Source organism: Trametes versicolor (genome assembly GCF_000271585.1).
Source record: "Trametes versicolor FP-101664 SS1 unplaced genomic scaffold TRAVEscaffold_7, whole genome shotgun sequence".
Taxonomy (NCBI): Eukaryota; Fungi; Basidiomycota; class Agaricomycetes; order Polyporales; family Polyporaceae; genus Trametes; species Trametes versicolor.
Genome location: NW_007360327.1, coordinates 2,333,638 through 2,355,422, shown reverse-complemented (window position 1 = coordinate 2,355,422; position 21,785 = coordinate 2,333,638). Strand labels below are relative to the sequence as shown.

The following is a 21,785-nucleotide window of genomic DNA, read 5'->3' as shown; positions in this document are numbered from 1 at the left end:
CGCGCGTGATTAGCACCATTAAAAAGATGACCTAGGAGTACTAGCGTGGATTTGGCTCCGGTAATCAACGGCAGGAGATCGTTCCTTTGCATACGCACACTATGTACGGTCTTTGATGAACGGAATGGAGACGGCCACCGTTGATATTCATGACTGCAGAGTAACTTCCAGGCACTACTAAACATATGATCGCTGACAACCAAAGCAGTGATGCAAGAAGCGACCCGAGTGCCCCATTGTGGTCTCGGCCATGGTGATTCAGTACAAGAAGTCGAGAGACGAACCGGCCGATTGAGAACTGTGGTTCGTACAGGCCCTCGAACCCTCCACAAAGCTGGCACTAGTGCGTGAAAACCAGTCGAGGCACAATTGATGTCAAAGCGTAGAGAAGTGAGAAAAATGTTGAATTTCCAAGAAGTATATGGTCATAGTCTCCGTAGTAGGAAGCATAGAGTGTGTTTGAGAGGGAGAGAGAGATGCAGGAGAGCGACAGGAGCGCAAGAGAGAGCAAGAGAGCCTGGAGAGAGCAAGAGGCAGGCAAGATCTGAATCGGGGATACGGACCTCAACGGACCCCCCCCCCTCTCCCGGTGTCCTGGGTCCTAGTTCGCGTTCTGTGAGTGACAAGCTCGAAAACTTGTGCACCGTTGCATATTTCGCCACAAAAATTGGCAGGAGTGCTCTTTGCATGCGCTAGAGCACGCTCGTGAAATTTTGGAGGAGTAATCGACCATCGTGAGTGCCCCTCGAGTCGTCGAAGTGCGCGCGTTTACTAAGTAGGTCACCTGACCAGGCGCGTCGCGCTTTAGACGCCGACGATGCTCCGCGAGCGGTGTCCTTGTTCAGAGGAAACTCTCTGCCCGCGACATTGAAGCCGGCCGGGAACAGCCTGAACTTCGCCCGTACAGCAATCTATTTGCTCAGGGGCTGCGCAGAAATGTTCAGCGAACCTTGGTGTATACCCAGGTGAATCTCGCTGTATCACGGGCGCCCGCCGCTCACAAATGTGTTTATTTCGAGTTCAAGTGTGCTCCATCGCGGACACTAAGACTACTTTCAGTAGTGCTGCAGCTGCTCGACGCTCGAGCAGTGAGCTCGAGCTGCAGGTTTCGAGCTGCGAGGCTTTCTCTGCTCATCAGGAGAATTGCGTCACCGCAGCCCGCTTGTGCTCGCATCAGGCCGGCAAAAGGGGGGGGGGGGGGCCCCGGGTTCCTGGCACGACGGGCATCCGTCCTTTGGAGACCGTCCAAAAGGGGGAGACAAGTCGAAACAATAGTTAAACTTTGATACCACTTTTGACCGAATCCCGGAGGAGGCAAGTGGAAGCCTTGAGTGTGGTTTTTATCCCGCTTTGAGACAGTAGTAAAGGTTATCTTAAGATTCTGCTTTTGTCCGATACGAAATCCGATTGGCGGCAAAGCTGGCCGACATTTTTTGAACGTCGTGAAACGGAGATAAAAGGCAAACCTTTGTCTTCCTTGTGGAGCCTTTTTCGACGATCCACATGTTTTCCCGGGCAACGGATTTTCGATATTCAGAAGGCAAGACATTTGGAAGCTACAAATGGAAAGCTTTTACGCCACTTTCCACGCGTTTTCTCAGGGGACAAAAGTGAGATAAATCGGAGAGAAGAAGTCGTCCTTTCCTCCCGCTTTTGGATCAGCCAAAAGCATTGTGCGTTTTTACCTTTCGTCTCCTTTTTCGAACCATTGCTCACCGTCAAAAAGTTTGTACCCAATACGGTCTGAAACTGCGTAAAAAACCAGCTGAAGCACAACCTTTCGGCGACTGCAAAACCATGTCAAAAGTAGGCGACAAGTTTAACTATTGTTTCGACTTTTCTCCCCCTTTTGGACGGTCCACGCGCGACGATATAGTGACGCATTGTAGGCTACCTTACTCAAAGTGGTACACTACCTCAAAGTGGTACACTACTCCTTGCATTATATAGCATGTACTCATACGCTTTCGATCCAGGAGATCTAGAGCAATCCCCTAGGATAGCCGTACGAAGCTGTATGGTTGGACTAGGCTATCCCTTGGTGTCTATGCGCCCAACTCCAGCCCACGTCGATACACCCTTCATTCCCGTCCCTCCGTGCGCCTCACAGGCAGTGACTACGCTCATGGCCACCCAAAATCCGCAGTACACCACGTTCAAATACTTCAATTTTTGTCTCCCCGTCTGGATTGCGCCACGCTTCGGTGCGCATCGCTCCGCTGCGGTACCGCCCGCGAACCCACCTCGAGACCCTTGCTCCTGGACGGGACGCGTCGATGCGCACTACTCCGGTCCGCGTTGCTGCGCATCATTTCACTCCACGCCGTTGCACACCGCTCCGTTGTACTCGACTCATCGCTCCCGGACGCGTTGCTGTGCGCTATCCCAGTACGCGCCGTTGCGCACCACTCGAATCCGCTTCGCAGCGCTCCCGGACGCGTCGATGCGCACTACTCCGGTCCGCACCGCGGCATATTGCTCCTGTTCGCGTCGTTGTACACCGTCCCTCTGTACTCGACTCATCGCTCCCGCTGTGCGCTATTCCAGTACGCGCCGTTGCGCACCGCTCCGCTCTACTCCAATCCGCCTCGCGGCGCTCCCGGACGCGTCGATGCGCACTACTCCGGTCCGCACCGCGGCACATTGCTCCTGTTCGCGTCGTTGCACGCCGCTCCGCTCCGATCCCACGTCGAACTGCACCGTTCTAATCTGCCTCCCGCTGCACCGCTCCAATAGATCCCAATCCCTCGCTCCTGGACACGTCGATGCGCAATACTCCGGTGGGCCGATCCGCTGCGCATTATTCCAGTCCGCGCGGTTGCACACCGCTCCGCTCTACTCCGATCCTCCTCGCGGCCCACCGCTCCCGGGCGCGTCGGTACACATTGGTGTACCCTCTCCAGTCCTCCCCAATGCACCTCGGCTATAGTCCGCACCGGGCCAGTCCACGTCTGATCGCACCCAATCTCTCTGCGTCACTGTTAATCGCTCCTCCCCGCATCGCAACGTACCTGTGCGCATGACTCCTCGCTATCCATCTCTCCTTGCCGTTCCAGTGTATGCGTATCCCAGTCCACGCGATACACACCACGCCACTCCGCCTCGAGCCGCGCCGCATCACTCCGTGCCGCTGCGCAACGCTCGGAGCTCAGTCTGAAACGACTCGGACGCTATACCCTCGCTCCTGGCACGAACTCCAGTCCATGTCGGTGCGCATCGCAACGCTCCGACCTGACTCGCACCGCTTCACTCCAACTCACCTGAAACCCCTCGCTCCGGGACACATCGATGCGCATTGTCCCGCTCCGCGCTGCTACGCTCCGAGCCGAGCCTCGCTACGCATCAGTGCGCCGTACATCGCGGCGCCATTCCGCATCGTGCAGTACTCGGGCTGCACCGTAGGACATCCCTCTGAGAAGTGTTCCGTTCAGACAACATAACCATACACATTAGTGAAACTATACAATACAGATCATGAGAAACGAAGCGATGCGAGATACGAGAGGAGATACAAAACAAAGACACAAGACGAGCAGCACAAGACGATCCAACCCTCTACTTGTCAGGGCAGTACTCAGGCATCCTGCTCCTCCTTGCCGTCGGCGCGCTCCATGTCTACAGATATGTTAGTCAAATTATTGAAAGAAATGAAGTCTGTCATACCTTTCTTCACGGCGATCTTCCACTGCCGGTAGGTGCTTTCCACGACCCACGACGGGAGCTTGTGGACCCTGGTGAGGATCAGAAACTTGCCGTCCGCGCGCTCGTACCCGCAGCTGACAGGAAGCCAGTAGGGCGGCTCGTCGTAGCTGTCCGCAACTCTGAGCCAGAGCTGACAGCCGTATGGAGTGCGGTGATAATAAATGTCACCGATACATAGGCGGCCGATCGGGCCCTTCGGCACGAAGTCGGGCGGCTCGGAGAGGGCTTCCCCGGACAAAGAGTCATACCAGTTAAAGGTCCACTCTGTGGGAGGAACCCCGCCTTTGCTCGGCGAGTTCTTCCTTGGAGTACGGTTGCCTTGATGAAACTCCGGGGTGATCTGTTGTATGAAGTCCATAAGTTGGCTGAACGAACCGTGCTATGCTGCTCGGGCTCACCGTTGAATGACCAGCCCCATTCATGACCCTCACGGGCGTGGTGGGGAGCCTGGAGGGCCCTGCTGAAGGCTCCGTCTTGATACGGACCGGTGTCGAGGGCGGGCTGCGGACTTGCGTCACAGGCAGGAAGGCGCGGGAGATAGATGAAGCGATTTCCTCCTCGGCCCCGGGGAGGAGGCCACAGTGCGACAGAAGCATTGGCATGCCGTCTTCGGGGATGGGCGCGAGGACGGCAGGGGAAGCACGAATGGGCGTGGCTACCCTCGGAGATGGGATGGGTGTGTCCGCGCGCGTTAAGGCACGTTTATCTAAGGCTGAGGGGGCGGGAGTGTCGCGAAGAAAGGCGGGGGCAGGAGTGGCTCGATCCCAAAAGGGGACAGGTGTCGCACGAGAGGGAGCGGCCGTTGCGCGAGAGGGAGCAGGCGTCGCGCGAGAGGGAGCAGGGGTCACGCGAGAAGGAGCGGGCGTCGCGCGGGCAGGAGCGGGAGCAGGAGCTGCGGGAGCAGGAACGGGACTCGCGCAGGCAGGAACTGCAGCGATGCCGGCGCGAACGGGGGCAGAGGCGGGTGATGCGAGCACAAGTGCAGCACGATCATCGGCGTGGTACACTTCGTGGGGCTCCATCGGATCCACCTCCATAGGCACTTCGGCGCCTGCATTGGGAGGGGAACTCGTTGAGGATGAAGCCACTGGAGCACTTGGCATGCGGACATGACCACTCCTTCTGGAAAGAAAAATCAGTCAACAAGATGATAAATAATGGGACGAGGTGTAGCCCCGCACCTGGACGCGGTCGCCCGTTGTGCACCACCATTGGCGTCTTCTGTGCTTGGTGGCATGAAGCGCTGCGATGAGGTATGCGCCTGTACCTCCGATCGATTGTTGCCTTGATTTTGCCTGCCCAGGAGCAGGTAGGTGAAGAGAACCGTGAGCGGAATGACTACAAGCACGGTATCCATGTTGGGGACAGTAGAATGCGGAAGTGAAGATTGATGGATGGACGGTGTTACGGAGGCACATATAAGTTTCCTGTCTAGAAAGCTCCTTAGCATGTCAGTATCTTGAAAGCACAAAAGAAGACATCCTAAGCTATAGTGTGCCAGAGAGAAAGTGAACGCACTTTCTCAATAACAAAGTTCTCGCGAAAGTTCTTTGAGAGCCGAAATGGGAAAGGACTCAGGACTTACGCAAAAAAGCAATGGTCTCATTGAGCTATAAAGGAAAAGGTACATGGTGGAATGGCGGCGGCTAGGAAAACGAAGAAGCAAACAAAAGGTCGGGAGAAAGATGTTTCCACAGTGCGGACCCCGCGCGCTACCAGTATGCGCGCGCGGCCGCACACCTTGAAGGCCTGAAGGTTTGAATGTGCCACAAACGCGAACGCGCGCCCTCTGGGAACGGCCGCGGACGTACCGAGCGCGAGCGCACGTGTTTTATATATTTTCAGCATGACGGTGCGACGCTCAAGTCGAGTCATTGAAGTTAAGCCATAAGGTTGACTCGCGTGTGTATATTGATCACACTATGAACGTGAAAGAAGGAAGACATATGCATATATCAGACAGAAAACATCGTGACTACATAGATCTAGTTCAGCACAAGTCGCCCGGACTTCAAGTTGGCTTGCCTGTCCCGAAGACGCATGATGCTACGCTCGATGCTCGCGAGCTGCACCTCCATCGGAACCCCGACGAAACCGGCCGAGTTGACTTTCTCCCGAAGCTCACCGAGGTCGGCGTCGACAACCACCAGACTGTGCACCGTTGCTGCAACGTACGCGACTGCGAGACCGCGGTACTTCTCCACGTCGTGCAGGATGGCCCGCCCATCCCTGAGGGCCTGCAACTTGCTCGAGTTCCCCCCGAGTATCGTCCAGAGCTCCGAGAGAAGATCATCCAAGACCGCGTGCATGGAGATCTTTTCTTGCACGCAGAGGCTATGAACGGCTGCAAGGCGCTCCTCCAATGCGTCCAACTGTAAGGCTACCGCAGTGCCGTCGAAGATGATGCGGGTGAGCTGGGAGGCGAAGTTGTCCATGGAGGAATGGAATACATGAGTGAGGGTGACGTCGGTGCTAGCGGGTCCGCCTTTCCGGGTTTCTTCGATCTTATAGTAGGCGTAGCTGTTGAAGGCAGACATACTGCGGCATGTCAGCGGTGTTTGGCGATGGTAGGGGCGTGACGTTGACTCACGTATCTGCGACGCTGTGCACCTTCGAAGCGAGTCGCTGCAAGCCGCGCCCGGCGACCTTGGCATCGCCGACAAACCCGAAGAGTGCGTCCGCGAGGACGTCCTTGGCGGTGAGGTTACTCGCTCTGACCAGAGTGACGAGATCACTGACAGCCAACTCAGCTTGCTTGAGATTGACGGCAAGGTCTGCACCCGAGGCGGAGTGGTCGAGCAACTCGTCCAAGGCCGTGCTCTGGAGTCTGACCAGGTTCGGGAAGTCGGCATGCGCGGAAACGGGATTGGTGTGGGGGAGTGAAGACTGGATCGGAGTGGCGCAAAATGGGAGGCGCGAAACGACAGGGAGGACGCAGATCTTGGTGGTCAAGCCTTCCTCGACGGTGCTACGAAGAAACGCGAACACCAACCCAAAAAGGGACGAGTAGAGTGCGATGGCTGCAGCGACGGCAAGGAAATGAGCGATTGGGGTCTTGAGGAGGATGGCGACGGTGAACAACACGTCAATGACATGGCCCATCGCTGCGCAAACACCCGCCCACGTCGCGATGGCCTGGCTGTGGGCATGGGCGTATATACCCTGCATTGTAAACTTGAAATCAGTGTCATTTCAAAACATCTGGCTGAGTGCTTACCGTTGGAGGCTGCTGGCTTTCAACAGATGTCATGACAGTATGCAGTAGAGGGTTACGTGTTTCGTCCTGAGAAGGTTGGGGAAGCGGTGATTGAGAACATGTCGTGGTCGCTGAGGCCGCTATTTAGGCCTCTCGTGTTCTGAGGTGACACTCACATTGTCCCGCATGGAGGACTATCGTTGATGGCGCAGTTGAGGCAAAACATGTATGTTCATGGCGGATCGATTGCACACGAAAGGGCGGCATACAAGGAACTGCGGAAGGCTGAACTGCGGAAGACCGAGAGCAAAGATAACAACGGCTATTCATCTAAGGAGCGGCGACGGGGGAGCGTAAACAAAACACGTTGATCGACAGCTATGAACCACGAGAGCTACAAAAGCGATTCCAATGGCAGAAAGACAAGCCTAGCATATTGTCCACTTGAATAAACTTTCGCAAAGTCGCGCAAGACGTGCTGCTTACCTCTCGAGTCGCCCGTTTACTTGTACGGGAAAACAATGCGAAGGACGTCCGGGTCCAGCATGGCGGCCAACATGCTTTCCAACCACTCCCCATGATGATAGTAATGGTGCCAAAGTGAGGTCGCCAACGATGCAATGAACACGAGGGTTTGGTTCTCGGCGTTTATGTCGGTGACGGCCGCTCGAGTCCTTGCGAGCTCGAGTTCAAGGCCGTTTAAATCTGGGTCTGACATTAGCCATCGGGTGTGACCAGTTATGCGGTGGGATTACATGCGACAGGGACTTCCACCTTGATCTCCTCAGCCACGGTGGCGGGCACGTTCGGCGCGATGACGGGCGTGTTCGGCGCGATGGCGGGCGTGTTAGGCGTGTGAGCTGTGAAAATGGGCTCGTACAGTTAGTCGTGGCCTCTGAAGGACACACTTCAAGGAGCTCACCGGCGGCATCACGGTCTTGAGGGCCGTCGACAGACATGGGTACGAGTGTGTGATCGAACTGGGAGGACTGTAGTAACGAGGGGGAGGGACACTAGCGATCGCGATACAACATCGTAGAGGTTTTATGATCGCCGGAGCCCCAGCGGCGGGCTGAGTGCAATCTAGAACTCCGAAGTTCGAACACCGCCCACGTTCCCGCCGCCAACAGTGACGCATCAGGTGTCCGGTGCTCAACCAATCACCAAGTTGATCAATGCCCATAGCCCAAATGCAAGGGGCGCGGACGCGTGAGGACGACTGAGCTCACAGACGAAGAGAGCAACATGTATATTGATCGACCAGATAACAGAGCATACAGAGAAGCGGGGGACAGGAGGGGAACAGCGCAACACGAAGCGGGAACAAGCCTCAAGGCAACACGACAAGCTGATCAAGCAACCGGCAGCTCCTCCTGGCCGGCATCCTGGCCGTCCTCCTCGCTGACCTGGACTACTTTAGCAGTGATGGAGGCGCGATCTAGAAAAAATGTATATGAGAACGTGGGTTTGTAGGAAGCAATGAAAGAACATACGAGAAGCCACCGTGCACAGATGCTCAGGCCGCGAGGGAGGCGAATGGCTCGGGACGGTCCGCATGACACGGCGCAACTTGTCCCGGAGCTCACGCGCGCGGTGGATGACATCAGACTTGGCCTCCGCGAAGACCTTAATGAACCACAGGAAATCCAGCGCGGAGGTGAAGGTGATGTCGATGCGAGTCCAGCCAGGGTTGCCCGGCACAGACTCAGGGTTGGTCCTACCCAACGCCACGACGTGGGCCTGCTGTGATAGACAATTCGGTTAGACCAGTGCGTGGCCCTCAGAAGCGAAATACTGTGCACCTCGTTGCACCACATGACTACGGTGTCGTCGATGACGCACGAAACTTGCGCCTTGGGAGGGTAGGGGCATAGCTGGCACTCGGCCATGGTTTGGCATATGACCATACCATCTGACGGGTTGTGAGCCGAAGCTAGAAGATAAGAAGACCACAAAGAGTACGTACATGTGTCCTTAGCGATCTCCGCGAGAGCGACGTGAGCCGCTGCCGGGGCCATCATCCCTTCGGCCGGGACCTCCATGGTGTAGGTCGTAGCACTAGAAGCGAAGACGACCCGGGGGAGGTCTTCCTGCCGTTCTTGCTGCCTGGATTGATGCATTAGACGGGATGGGTGCTCATATGTAGTCCAAAACTCACGGAATCGCTGGCATGTTGGAGCGTGGATAGAAGAGAGGTCAGGATGTACGAGTGAGGGTTGAACGCGAGAAGTGTGAGTAAAGCGACACTGGCCATGGCGTCGCGTTTATATTCTTGCCTTGCCAAAGACGTTTCGCAGAGCACGTTGAGGACAATGCAGAACATACGCTCGTCAATGTGAAGAGTCTGAACAAGGAAGCTCGACGGCAGCGCTCGAGGAGTGCTCAGCGCTCAGCGCCGTGATCATCTTCTCCTGGCAAGCAAGGACAAACAATCAACCCTCGAGCGTCCCACCACCTCCCGTCGCCGAACGTCACTCGCCGCCTACCTCCTCCTCCAGTACCCCCTATCTGTCTTGTTGGCCAATGGTGCTTGTCAATCCTTGTCGTATTATTGCTCCGCTACCGTGGGATAGTATTCTTTCAGGTCGAGGCTCCTTTGCGCCTTGTCGTATCAGAACGGCAATGTCAGTGGGGACGGGTTAAAGCCACGCGGGCATATTCGTGGTCGCTCGACCAAACTCATCGCTATGGTGACCAATTCGTGCGTGTGGGTCTCCCTGCTGTAGCTCTCCGCTGACCACCTCACAGCCGTATGATCAGCGACGTCTATGTACACGCTTGGTGCAATAGTCAACCTGGCTCTCTAACTTCGCGCGACGCGACACTGACAGTTGTCGTCGTGGACCAATCGAGCGGTATGTTACTCCATGCCGCTGCGCCGTCATCTGTTTTGACGATTTGCAGTATTAGTATGCGATGCTGGTGCTCAGGGAGTGCTGTTCGTAGACTGCGTGATGCTGCAGAATCCCTATCTGGTAGTGTATCTACCCCCCTCTGTTTCGTGTCAACGCCTGCTCATCATCACGCAGGATGGCATCTCTATAACATATAGTCTGGCGGACTGGGGGTTGAATATCTGCTTTGCGGACGTTCGTTCCTACCTTGACTACCTCAACTGGTCGGATAACCGCGTTCGGTCGAGTGTCCACCGGAGGGCGACGCTCGCGCTTCCCGGTCGCCACATCGCCCCGATGCTTGGCACAGAGGACGATCATGGAGGCTGGTCATCCGAAGTTTTGCTTTCCAATCGGAGCTCGTCCAATCTGTCCGCGATCGCCACCGACGCGTTGGAGTTTGACTCTGACGCTTCCCGGCTCGACTCCGACCTATTCGAGCTCGACTCTGACCTATCCGAGTTCGACTCCATCCTGTCCGAGTTCGACTCCATCCTGTCCGAGCTCGACTCCGACTTGTCCGATCTCGATTCCGACCTGTCCGAGCTCGACGATGTGTCTGAGCTCGGCGTCGAGTGGTCGGACACTTCCGAGATGTTGAATGATGACTTCGTTGACGAGCAGGGCTTCCTTCAATATGCATACATGTATGACTGGTTTACCATCGATATCTGACCAATCACCCCTTGTATAGGCTTGTGAACGATAGAACCACATTACAGTGCCTTCCAATACACTACATATTTCACAACTTGCCGAATACCGAGCCAACCAAAAGAGCGACCATGGCTAACATAAGGCAAACTGTTACTATGGTCATCCACTGACCAGGGTCAGTAGCTGATAGGGTACGGACACAAAACAACGCTTACTGATGCGTTGAAGATGGCTTTCTTGATTCGGAGCCCCTTGATGTTCACCTTGCCACCTTACGGATGTTTAGCTAGACCTGCAACACATGGGTCGTGGTATTCACCACTTACCTAGCCTCTCGGTCTTCCAGATGACGACGGCGTCCTCGGTGGTTGGGTTGTATATCGCCGTCGCGATAAAAAACCGGTCCTTGGGGCGGTCATAGAAAGCCTGCAAAGTATGGATGAGAAAGCGAAAGGGTGCCACATTCGCCGTGGTACTCACGTCCATGGCAAGTAGGTGATCCTTCTCTATAGGTTGGTAGTTAGTCGGGTGTGTGGCGCATGCTCGGCGTGACGCGTACGTTGCAGTGGAAGGGTGTGGATCCCACAACAGGTCTCTACATCCCACAGATGCGCCTCGCCCACCGTACTGCCGCTCACAACGGCGTTTCCGCCATGTATGAAGGTAACAGGGACCATCCGTAGAGCAGCGACGTCGTGCTTATACGTCCCCATAGACGACATGGACTCTACGTCGTAGAGGTCGAAGCCAGTGGTCATGTTCGAGATCACCATGGTCCGCCCATCCGCTGTGATGTCGGCGTCGGCGCTGTGTAAAAGGCGTGCCGTTACCAAAAACTCGAGTATGTGTTGAAATATCACTTACATACAGCCCTTCAATGGGAACGCGCGAATTCTCGTCCAGGTCTTGGCGTCGAAGACCCTGTGCCCGTATGATCATGAGTTTAAAAAAACGCACAACATGGCACTCACATGAAGCCGTGATGAAGGAAGGTAACAAGCAGCAAAGATGAGTACCGTTTAGATTTAGTCCAGTGTATGCTGGTGACGATGACCTCTCGCGCTTCATTGTGGGATGAGGTAGGCGGCATGCCCAAGTCCCGTTCAGCGCACCATTTACCTGACGAGCTATTAGCACAACCCTTCCAGTATATCGATCACATACCGTCTCGCAGCTTCCAGATGAATAGCTCTTCGTGGGCTCCGGACGCTAAGGACATCCCCTTTGCCGCCAGACATTCCACCGGGAAGGCATGTGCCCAAAAGCCAACCACATCGAGGGACGACTGCAAATATCAGGTCAATATCACGCCCAAGCTGGCGGTGGCTCACATCCGTTATAGTCAACGACGTGATACTTCCGTCTTCGAGCCCGCACATGAGGGTATCCTCTCTGGCTGGGAGCCAGCTTAACGAGACCGCAATGCTACTGCCAGAGTACACATGAAGCAGCTGGTAATCGGAAACTTTCCAGATGGAGACCAAGCAGTCCCGGGTACTTATAGCAAGGAAGCTTCCTCCAGGATTGTAGCTGACGTCGACGACACCGACGTTTTGGCCTCCACGGGCCGTCTTCAAGCGGGTGTGTTCACGGTACAGAAGCGGTAAGGGCATGACACAGATAACGCAGTCCGGGCGTGAAAGCAGAGAGCAGAAAGAGGAGGCAAAAGTGGGATCCTGTGGAGAAGCGAGGCATGAGGGCAGTGGCCATGGACGAGGACCCGCGGGGTGGACGCAAGGACAAAGATCTTTTAGCGCCAAACCTGGCCTCGTGGAGGCGCTGGGCGAAGCATCGTGAACTCGAACCGCCACAGTCTGGCTACACCCCGGGACTGCCGCGACCTCATATCTCTGCTGGACACTGTCAAAGCTTTTATACGACTGTACTGGCGATCACGATGGCTGGAGAATTCGATACTGGGCGCTTCGCATTCGTGGAGTCGAGAGCTCCTCACGCTGGCTCTGGTGAGTAGCGATAGCGCATGCGCCTGGGGGCGGAGTGTTGAACGTTTGAACATCGATCTTGTAGCACGAGGGAGGAGGGTTCAATTCGCTCGCAACGCAGAACTCTCGAACTCTGACACCGATGATAACATGGCGGCGCCTCATGCATCCCAGCCACTCCGCGAGGAAGGCAAGTACATGTACTACCTATTCCCCGATATAACCAGTATTCAAGGACGAGCAGGGACACTCCTCGCCTCGCGTCAAGGAGCTATCTCCTCGTTCAACTGGAGACTTTTTGCATTGTGCCTCTGGGGGCTGTTAGTGGCTACCACGCTCGCCTTTCGCTATCAGTCGTCGCGCGATCCAGGCGCCAGAGCCGCTCTCCTCACCAAGGGTCGCCAATTTCTCCAAGCATTCGTGAACTCGGGAGAGGAAGAAATCGACGCTCGGATACAATCCTACATCGACCTCGCTGTACATCGCGCCCTTCGGGATGCCGTCGGGCGGCGGGACTTTGCCCTGTACGCCAATGGCGGCTGGCCTATTCCGGATATCACTTCTGAAATGAGTCCGCGACCGAAGACGCCGTCCTCACATCCTCCCGAGCTCGCCCTCAAAGAAGATATGCACGTTGGAAGCTGCTGGCAACTTCCGGCGCGCCGTGGACAACTCGGTCTACGACTTTCGCACATGATGTACCCAACCCATGTGTCAGTGGACCATATCCCTCAAGAGATCGCCGCCGATGTTGGGGAGGCACCCCGCCTACTTCACGTGTGGGGCGCGGTGGATGGCGACGCCAACCAGGGCCTATTGCGCCACACCACCGACAGCCTTATCGCGTCAGGTAGGGAGCCGCCTCTCCTTGTGGGACCCGCCATAACCTGTGGTCTTCACTTCGCCCTCCTGGCCTCCGCTCATTATGATATCCACGGTTTGACCCACGTCCAAACCTTCGATGTGCAGCAGTGGGTAATTGAGTCGGGGATAGACTTCGGGGTCGTCGTATTCGAGGTGGTTGATAACTGGGGGGCAAATAGTACATGCTTGTATCGCGTTCGCGTTCATGGCGCACAAACGGGTCCCGCGTCGCGCCAACTTGTATAGCTTTATGTATATCACGTATGCAATTCCTATCACGTCGTCGATGCGACGCGCAACCGCTGCAGGGGTCGAAGAGCTTTACTGTAAATTGCTTCCGACGGTGGCTTCCCTGCGCATAAAGTGCAACAAACATACGCTTCTTGTAATGACAAGGACCCACAAAGGCCACGTGCACTCGGACTCACCGGGTTTGACTCCGACTACATGCGCGCTTGTGCGACTCTATTGAGAGTGTACACGTTTGACACTTTCGACGGTCGCAAAACACCTCAGCAATTATCAAACAGCATTCAATATGCAATACCGGGATACAAGCAAACGACATCCTCTCCTAGTATGCATGCTCATTATACAAGCGCGACTTCAAGAGGTGCTTCGCGACGCGACGCGTGCGGTGTAACTCTCAGATCCCCAGCTCCCTCATCCCACCATGAACCACCCTGCGGAAGCCCCTTCGACGGGCGAAGGAACTCTCTCGACTCCCCCGCACTCTATCAACCACCCTGTAGCGGCTGGATCCGCCACTTCTCATGAAGTCACATCGCCTTTGAATGCCGTTGCATCAACAGACGCTCAGCGGGCACCTCTCCGTCTCCCCATCAACACGGAGAGCGGATATGACACATCTCAGGTTGTGGGGCGTAAACGCCTGAAGCCATTGCATAAGATTGTCAATTCAAAAGTCAGAAAGAGAGACAAAGACGTGAGTTCGAGTTGCCATCCGCAACTCCTTGTTACCCTGCTAACCTCTACCCGTATCTAGAAGAGTGTTCCGCCCATGGAGGTGGCGTCCTCGTGGAATGTACGCGACTCAGTATTGATTATGGCCTTCGCTGACATGCTGTCCAAAGGTCAACATCAGAGACAACGACATAGCGCGGCGACATGAAGTGCTGGTGGGTTTTCCCGCAGCCTGTGTGTGTTCGTCCGTTAACTACATGGCCATCTAACCCTATTTTGTTTGCCTTAGGGCGACTCGTCGTCGATACAGTCTCCCCAGAACATGCCGCTCCCCGAGTCCCCGCAGCCCGAGTCCCCTCAGTACAAGTCACCACGCGATCGCCCACCCTCGCAGGCCCGCATGGTCGTTCCAATGCCGCAAAGGAGGACAACATCTCCCAAAACCATTGCCCCCGTTCCGGTCGCAGCTCGTACGCACGGCCATATACTTTCGCAGGAGCACACCCTGAGGGAGGGAGTGACAGGTCAAGAAGCTGTACTGGCTGCTCCAGTTGAAGGCGTTCGCTACCCGATTGCGTCGACATCGGGTGCTGCCGAAGCAGTCCATCCGAGGGAGTCGAGCAGTCATCGGGACGATCGGAGGCGGCGCTATCAGAGATTCGTACCGTCGCTGGGCGCGCAACGACGGGAGAGTATCAGGAGCATTCACTCAGCTGACGCCCCGCCTTCTACATCTCGCTCTGCTCCCGGTCAGAGCTACTCGTCGTCCACTCATGATCACGTATATCAACCTCCCGTCATCGCGCAGCAAATGATTCCCCCGGCTGCGCTGACCCACGATAACCGGCATGTCCAACATTTCCACAATCAGTCCGTCGCGCAGGTCCCGCTGCCCCCGACACCCCAATATGTGCCACACGGCCCGCATGCTGCATACGGTGTGGAGGGCCCCATGTACGAAGATACCAGCAGTGAATACCGCACGCCGCAACAGCCGCGCCCCCTTCCCCAGCACCCCTTTGATGGACAGCCTGAGCGGCCGCAACAACAGTCTTTTCCATCGGGCATTCACCCTGGGCAGTATGACCCCAATATGTCGGGTCCGGTTCACCCGCCATGGCACGATCCTCGACAATCCTCTCACTCCGATGTGGTTATGCGCGAGGAGACCACGTCCGGACACAATTCCGCTGCACACCAGACACGCCTTGTCAGCTTCGATCCTCGGGTTGTGACTGGTGGCGGCCAGCACGGTGCTCATGAGAACCTGCCGTCCTACGCTCCTTTGAACAACTTTTCGCGGTACTCCAATGGACCGACGGATGGCGATCCTCATCCGCCCCCGAATTCGTTCCCAGTCGACCCGATGTCTGCCCCGCCTCAACGTCGTTTCCAAGGAGCAGAGCCGATACATCCGTCTACGGAAACATCTTCATCGACGGGTAACATGCAGCAGGAGCGGTTCGCCCCAAATTATCACGTTGGTTCCGCTCGTGACCATCACGCGCCTCCTGCCGCCGCTCCGCCTCCTGGAGAGACCATAAACGGAGGCCATAGCTGGAAGTTGCCACTGGGCATTGTGCAGCTACTTCAGGCACTCTATCGGTCGACCCACGGACATGATATCGTGAGGTTCTCATTTCTGTCTATCTAGACGAATCTCTAACATTTTGCTATCACAGACACACGATCAAGCGATAACGATGTGGGCACACATGAACGACGCGGAACGCGCACAAGTGTGGTCATTGCACGAAAGTGCGACTGCGCGTGAGCAGATTCGCCCTGCTCCTGGTCCAGTGCCCGTACTGTAGCTTTCAATGCAACCCGGAGGGGGGGGTGACGTGTGACACGGTGGAACGAAACCGGGGACAAGGAGGCGCCCAGGCACCTTCCAAAACAGGTATTTTAGCGCCGGAAAGGGCGGCTGGAAGCGGGCGCTAAAGCCCCGGACGGCCTTGGTGACGTGTGACGGCGGCCAAAAAACGGGCGGAGGACCCCCGTGTGACGTGTGACCCTCCGGGTTGCATTGAAAGTTACAGTATCGGGTCGTGAATATCCTGTATTGGGCGCTTCATATCCGCATCCTGGGCGTGGTGTGGCGGGCCCGACCAATTCCGGCCAGTTTTCTAGCCGGGAAGTGGCTCATGCGATGCCAAGCCAGGGAGAGGAGGAGGATGTGGTAAGTTCTCCACCCGATGTTTTCACGACTTACACGTCTAATACGACCGTGTAGATTTCCGCACCTATGTACAGCACCGCGGCTTCTTCGTCCAGGACCATACAAGAAGATCGCGGACATGCGCCCTCCCCCAGTCTACCGTACCAGAATGTGCCCTCCCCGGAGCTTCAGACGCAGCGAGTGCGGGAAAAGGGCAAGGTATGTGTATCGCGCAACATGATCTTCCTGGTCTGCATCGTCGCTCACATTCTGTGTAGGGTCGCGCGACGCTTTCTGACTACTCATCGTACCAGAACCTCTGTGAATCCCCATCACCCGTCCATCCCCCGGAGCCAGAGCCTCCGTTTCGGGTACCAGGGATGGGTCCAACGCGGAGCGCAGATAGGGTGGGTTATAAAGTCACCTCTGGCTTTGATATGGCAGCTGACGATATTGAAGCCAACGGTGCCCGCAACCGGAGACAATTCGGGTATTGTGAATGCGCCTGTGGTAATGCTCCTCGTAAAGAGGATGGAGGGCATGAACCAGACGATGTATCACTTTCAGTGAGCAGACTGCTTTTGTTTAATCTGGCATACAATTTCCTGACCGCATGCCCTTAGGTCAGCGATGGTGTCAGAAATGAGGGCCATGAACCAGGCGATGAGCTCGGCCCTAACGGCACTTGCCGGATCCTCCGGTGTTGGGCAGCCTTCTGGCGGCTCGAAGACAAAGGGCAGCGGGAGTAAGCAGCGGAACCACGGCGGCCCCACCCGAGTGCGAAACGCACGCAGCGAGATGCCACCCGCTGACGACGAGATGGACGAGGACCGCAATGGCGACGGGCATGTCTCTGGCAACGAAGCGGGGGACGAAGATGAGGGCGATGACGACGACGAGTTCAGTGAAGAGGACGAGGACGAGGACGGCTCTGTTGACATGGACGTGGTCCGCCTTCGGGTATGTGTTTCACATATTGGTCAGCCAGTGTAACATATACTCAGCTTTCTTTTAGGCACGCGTGCGGAAGGTACTCGATACGATGCTCGGCATTCACGATTGGAAGACCGTAGCTCAAAGATATCCCCCGCTCACCGAGGAGGAGATCAAGTCCGTTGCCGCTAGGGAGGACATGGTGACATGTTCTGCTGAGAACTTCCGCGTGGACTTCCACAAACCTTGGAAGAGATTCGAATTCAACAAGATCGCCAGGGACGTCTTCATCAGCAACTTTCTGGCCACAGTGGCAAGCGGCGCCTTCATGACAAACCCCACGCCACGCCATCTCCTCACTCGTGAGGCCATCGGCGATGTCCTGGACAGACGCATGAAGTACTGCCGTTTACTATATCGTTGCAGCATCAAGCCACTCTCCTCCGAAGACTCAGATAAAGCCTCTCGTCATGGTTGCATGGTCATGCGGAGAAAGACGGTGAGTACATTTGTTCCTTACGGGGACAACATGGATCTCATCCGCTGTGACGATAGCTCTTGAAGTCTCGGAGGCGTACGGTCATCCGCCGCAACCTGAACCAGCATGCAGCACTGTTGAAGCAGCTGAAACCGCGCAACATGAGCGGCGATGAGACCGACGGGCCCTCTAAGACGCACCTCCCGACTTGGAGCATCGTGATATCTGATTGGCAGTCTTTACCACTGCGCACGATGCTATGGCGCATCGACGAGATGGGGATAGAGGACTGGTTGCACCCGAAGGGGACGCGTGCGACTCAAGGTAACCCGCCTCGCTTGCGAATTCTCCGCGACGGCGGCAAGACGGAAGATGGGAACGCTCCTTCTGGCCTGCACCGTAACTGCTACAACCCGGCATGGCTGGATACCCTTTGTCCGCATCAGTTGCGAAACCTTCAGATGATCGACACAGATTACGATTTCTCCATCTAGTTCCCAAGCACCCGTCGCATGTATATCATCTTGTATCACGTTCTCTATATCAATGCTCTCATATCCTCATGCGAGCCTACCACTGAGACTTGTGTAATATGTATACGGGTCGGCGACATTTACACTGGCCGCGCGGGATGAGTTAGCGCTTACAGGATCTTGCGGACCGGGCCGGTTAAGCCGGGCGGTCGAGAGCGTCCGCTCTGCTCTGCTCCGCTCTGCTCTGCTCTACTCCGTTCTGCTCTGCTCCGCTCCGCTGCGCCTCCATTGTGTGCTCACCATCTGCAACCTCTCTTTCTGGTTTCTTTATTCCCTTGACATATGGGGTCAAGAACGTGTGGCCTATGGCCGCCACCCATCCTTCACCTCTCCTCTCTCGACGATGCTCTCAAGCGTAGATCTGCTGCTTGCTTTTGTCATTCTGGGACCTATCTTGTGGGAGGGTGCAGCTTGGTTGGCACGCAGGCGTGCCGCGACCCCCGGAGAGTTGCGTCGCTTCCAACCAGCTGCGTATACCTTCAGCGCATCTGCCGAGATTGCGCCCGACAAGACCACTCATCTGCACTTCGCGCCGCCGTCAACCCCGAACCGCAACACCCATGCCATAACCAGCATCACGCGCGACTTCGGAGGGAATGAAGTATCAAGTGGGATACGGTACGCATTTATTTTCTTGATCACTGGCCTCAGCTCTGACGCCACCCTCTAGCCCTACGCTACGCCCGATTAAGACAGAGCCCTCGTTTACCTACAGCAGAAGCGCGCACGAGGATATACACGGGGTTGATGTCGCCTCGGACCACGTACGTCCTGTGTATCCAACTCCCCTGTCGTCCTTGGACAAAGGAAAAGGCGTGGCGCGTCCCGTGGCGCGCCCCGTACTTGTCCGTGAGCCAGTTCCAAGCTCAAGCTCGAGCCCGAGCTCGAGCTCGAGCTCGAGCTCTTCCGAGTCGGACACCCATCACCGCGAATCAACGACATTCTTGGAGACCTCCGCTACGGTATCAGAGCCCTCAGCTGCAGGCTCCTCTCCGAGTCGAGCAGGACCTTCCACGGGCGACAAACCGAGCCTGGGCACCAGATTGGCGAAGACAATGTCGTCGGTTATATTCAACATCGCGCCTCTGCGTGAGGCATCGATATCCGGCTCGCTCAACGGAAAGGCAAGCCATCTTCTTCTACCCATACCGCTGATATTGACACGGTTTATAGGGAGTCAAGCTCCCGTTCCGCGATAGTCGTATCTGTGTCAAGGGGAAAACGCCCGCTCTAGACATCATCGTTAACTGGTGGGAGTCAAAGTCGCCGTTCAAGATCCTCGCCCCACCCGACCTAAGCGAGAGCAACGATGTTCTGGAGCTCGGAGACGTGTACGTACACCGAGCACCCGGTCACGAGCAGCTCTGGGTTCGGATTCCGGCGGAGGGTTCGGACGGGGGCTGGAAGCCCGTCACTCAAGGCCACATCCGAGGCGATGGGAGGGTGCTCACTCTGATGGAGGGGAGGAAGTTGCCTTCATGGCTCGAACGAAGCTGGTTCATGAAAAGGCTCCACCAAAGTACGTCGTTCTTGTCTCAGCGTCGATGTCTCCTGATCGTATTCCTCTCACAGATCGTGTGTAATTTGTTTTGTATATGTATATATGATATCTCCTGTAATGCTTCATACAGTAATGCGCCTTCGGTTTTGGCTTCAGTGTGACCGTCATACAAGTTTGCGTGACTTTAAGCGTCGCGGTCGCCCGGTTATGGGCGTCTATACTGCTCAGGGCTCTCGTCTTTCTCTTGCCAAAGGCCACTACACTCGCAATGGACTTAGCTTGCAGTGAGCCGCGAAGACCTGACGACGACTTGACGATGAGGACTCTCATTCACTCTCTCACTCTACCGCATCATGTCTTCCGAGTCGTCTGGATCTGACTACCCCGACATTGTCTCCTCGGACCTCGAGATGCTCGGTGAAGGGGACTTCAGCGAAGAAGCTCGCGGGAACACTGACTACTCGAGCGAGGCGGAGCCACCTGCACAGTCTCATTTACCTTCCATAAGACAGTACGTGGGCAACGCTATCCAAGTTATCCTCTAACTGACATTTTGTAGTCAGCAAGAGCTGACACGTATCGAGAGCCGTTGGGAGGAAAGGTTTTCGGCGGTCATGGAGAGACTCGACGCACTAGACTGTGTCAGCGGCACAACCACGCGCTCTATACGCAATGTAGAACGAGAGCAGGTGTGTAGTCATTTTCATTCCCGTACTGCGAGCAGCTTCCGTACCGCGAGCAGCTGCCGTACCGCTACGTAACTCATACCCCTTCGTAGAACCTATACAACGAGCGCCTGAAGCAAGTAGAGACGGAGGTTGCAAGCGTGCGCCAGGAAGCGCATGACCTCCTCCAGCCGGTCAAATTAGCACGCAATCAGGCAGCAGGTATGAGGGTCAAGCTATCATCCTAAGGTATTCGCTCATATCGTCCTCATAAGATGCATTACGCGGGGAATGCAGCAACATGCAGAAACTCCAGACGCGCTGGAACGATGCGTTCCAGATTCTGCAAACTAGGCTGTCGAAAGCCGAGCGCGGTATATCAACGCTGACCGCCAAAGGATCTCACTACAAGGAGCAGCTGGAGCAGCTGACAACACAGCTAGGACCTACGCAAGAGTTGGCCTCGCTCATCAACGCACGTTCGGCCGAGATGGTAGAGCGCAAAGAGCTCGTACAGCAAACTCTGCAAGAAATTCGCCATGCACTTGACGCCGTGAGGGGGCAAAACACCGAGGATGTCGCCTCTGACATCGCTCCTATCCGCACGCTGTCGTATGCTATCCGGGAATCGGATGATTGATAGGTGAAAAGGGGTGAGGGGTTGGGCGATGTTGATTCCCTGATGCTGCCGCAAAGCGTGTGGGGTTTCCTGCTTTTCCAACAGTGGCTTTGCCGAGTTCGTGACTAAGCCGGGCGGGCTATGATCCTTGAATAACTGCTTGTGTGGTGGTGTGTGGGTGATTGTGGTGTACTGAGACCTATGCGGAAGTCTCGGATGGTGGTTGCCCTGAGTATCTGGGCAGAGTCTCCCCTATACTGGTTGGGAGTGTTGCGTGCTGGCTGCGTAAGGCTGCGAGTGCCTGTCTTCTAGACCCCGTATTAAACACACCCTGTGGTATGTCAAGTGACGTGTCTTCCTGGCTGTAGACCCCGTATTAAACACACCCTGAGTGGTGCGTCAAGTGACGTGTCTGTTCCGGCTCTAGACCCCGTATTAAACACACCCTGAGTGGCGTGTCAAGTGACGTGTCTGCTGTGGACCCCGTGTCAACGTGCCCTACGGTGGTGTGTTGAGTGACGTGTCGTGCTTCTGTCTTCGTACCAGTAGTTGTCGTAAGGTTCCGGTGAACCCCAACTAGTCTGGCAGCTTCAGTGTTCTCGTGTGCGTGTCTTCTTCGTCCGAGGTCAGTAGCTGTCGTAAAACTCCCGGCTGGAGCCCAACTATCCTGACGAGTCCTGTCCTGCGTGCGTGCGTCTCCTGTGTTCTCGTGGCA

General features: G+C 55.9%; 10 protein-coding genes across 10 annotated transcripts; 5 read left to right on the top strand and 5 right to left on the bottom strand.

The window, feature by feature from the left end:
• Positions 1-3,574: 3,574 nt before the first annotated feature.
• Positions 3,575-5,059, bottom strand: TRAVEDRAFT_48935 (uncharacterized protein; the record flags this gene model as incomplete). Its single annotated transcript, XM_008041204.1, has 4 exons — positions 3,575-3,615; positions 3,664-4,042; positions 4,101-4,824; positions 4,884-5,059. The coding sequence occupies 4 exons, from the start codon at positions 5,057-5,059 to the stop codon at positions 3,575-3,577; spliced, it is 1,320 nt and encodes a 439-aa protein (XP_008039395.1).
• Positions 5,060-5,732: 673 nt separating this feature from the next.
• On the bottom strand, positions 5,733-6,654 carry TRAVEDRAFT_92050 (uncharacterized protein; the record flags this gene model as incomplete). The annotated part of the gene is made up of 2 exons (XM_008041720.1): positions 5,733-6,240; positions 6,293-6,654. Coding segments are annotated over 2 exons (870 nt in total), but the record flags the coding sequence as incomplete, so codon positions are not given.
• A 746-nt stretch (positions 6,655-7,400) lies between these two features.
• TRAVEDRAFT_48933 (uncharacterized protein) lies at positions 7,401-7,857 on the bottom strand (the record flags this gene model as incomplete). The annotated part of the gene is made up of 3 exons (XM_008041203.1): positions 7,401-7,603; positions 7,654-7,758; positions 7,821-7,857. 3 exons carry the CDS (start codon positions 7,855-7,857, stop codon positions 7,401-7,403), a joined length of 345 nt encoding a protein of 114 aa, XP_008039394.1.
• Positions 7,858-8,250: 393 nt separating this feature from the next.
• TRAVEDRAFT_48932 (uncharacterized protein) lies at positions 8,251-9,070 on the bottom strand (the record flags this gene model as incomplete). Its single annotated transcript, XM_008041202.1, has 5 exons — positions 8,251-8,336; positions 8,392-8,641; positions 8,701-8,810; positions 8,865-9,004; positions 9,057-9,070. The coding sequence occupies 5 exons, from the start codon at positions 9,068-9,070 to the stop codon at positions 8,251-8,253; spliced, it is 600 nt and encodes a 199-aa protein (XP_008039393.1).
• Positions 9,071-9,585: 515 nt separating this feature from the next.
• On the top strand, positions 9,586-10,467 carry TRAVEDRAFT_48931 (uncharacterized protein; the record flags this gene model as incomplete). Its single annotated transcript, XM_008041201.1, has 3 exons — positions 9,586-9,599; positions 9,647-9,753; positions 9,809-10,467. 3 exons carry the CDS (start codon positions 9,586-9,588, stop codon positions 10,465-10,467), a joined length of 780 nt encoding a protein of 259 aa, XP_008039392.1.
• Positions 10,468-11,018: 551 nt separating this feature from the next.
• TRAVEDRAFT_107436 (WD40 repeat-like protein) lies at positions 11,019-11,984 on the bottom strand (the record flags this gene model as incomplete). The annotated part of the gene is made up of 5 exons (XM_008041719.1): positions 11,019-11,256; positions 11,314-11,370; positions 11,421-11,576; positions 11,610-11,734; positions 11,781-11,984. Coding segments are annotated over 5 exons (780 nt in total), but the record flags the coding sequence as incomplete, so codon positions are not given.
• A 606-nt stretch (positions 11,985-12,590) lies between these two features.
• Positions 12,591-13,502, top strand: TRAVEDRAFT_126646 (uncharacterized protein; the record flags this gene model as incomplete). The annotated part of the gene is made up of 1 exon (XM_008041718.1): positions 12,591-13,502. The coding sequence occupies one exon, from the start codon at positions 12,591-12,593 to the stop codon at positions 13,500-13,502; it is 912 nt and encodes a 303-aa protein (XP_008039909.1).
• Positions 13,503-17,859: 4,357 nt separating this feature from the next.
• TRAVEDRAFT_126313 (uncharacterized protein) lies at positions 17,860-18,246 on the top strand (the record flags this gene model as incomplete). Its single annotated transcript, XM_008041717.1, has 1 exon — positions 17,860-18,246. A coding segment is annotated over one exon (387 nt), but the record flags the coding sequence as incomplete, so codon positions are not given.
• Positions 18,247-18,628: 382 nt separating this feature from the next.
• TRAVEDRAFT_48927 (uncharacterized protein) lies at positions 18,629-19,868 on the top strand (the record flags this gene model as incomplete). The annotated part of the gene is made up of 4 exons (XM_008041200.1): positions 18,629-18,903; positions 18,956-19,049; positions 19,459-19,804; positions 19,858-19,868. The coding sequence occupies 4 exons, from the start codon at positions 18,629-18,631 to the stop codon at positions 19,866-19,868; spliced, it is 726 nt and encodes a 241-aa protein (XP_008039391.1).
• Positions 19,869-20,139: 271 nt separating this feature from the next.
• On the top strand, positions 20,140-21,091 carry TRAVEDRAFT_48926 (uncharacterized protein; the record flags this gene model as incomplete). Its single annotated transcript, XM_008041199.1, has 4 exons — positions 20,140-20,297; positions 20,346-20,475; positions 20,565-20,673; positions 20,727-21,091. The coding sequence occupies 4 exons, from the start codon at positions 20,140-20,142 to the stop codon at positions 21,089-21,091; spliced, it is 762 nt and encodes a 253-aa protein (XP_008039390.1).
• Positions 21,092-21,785: the final 694 nt, after the last annotated feature.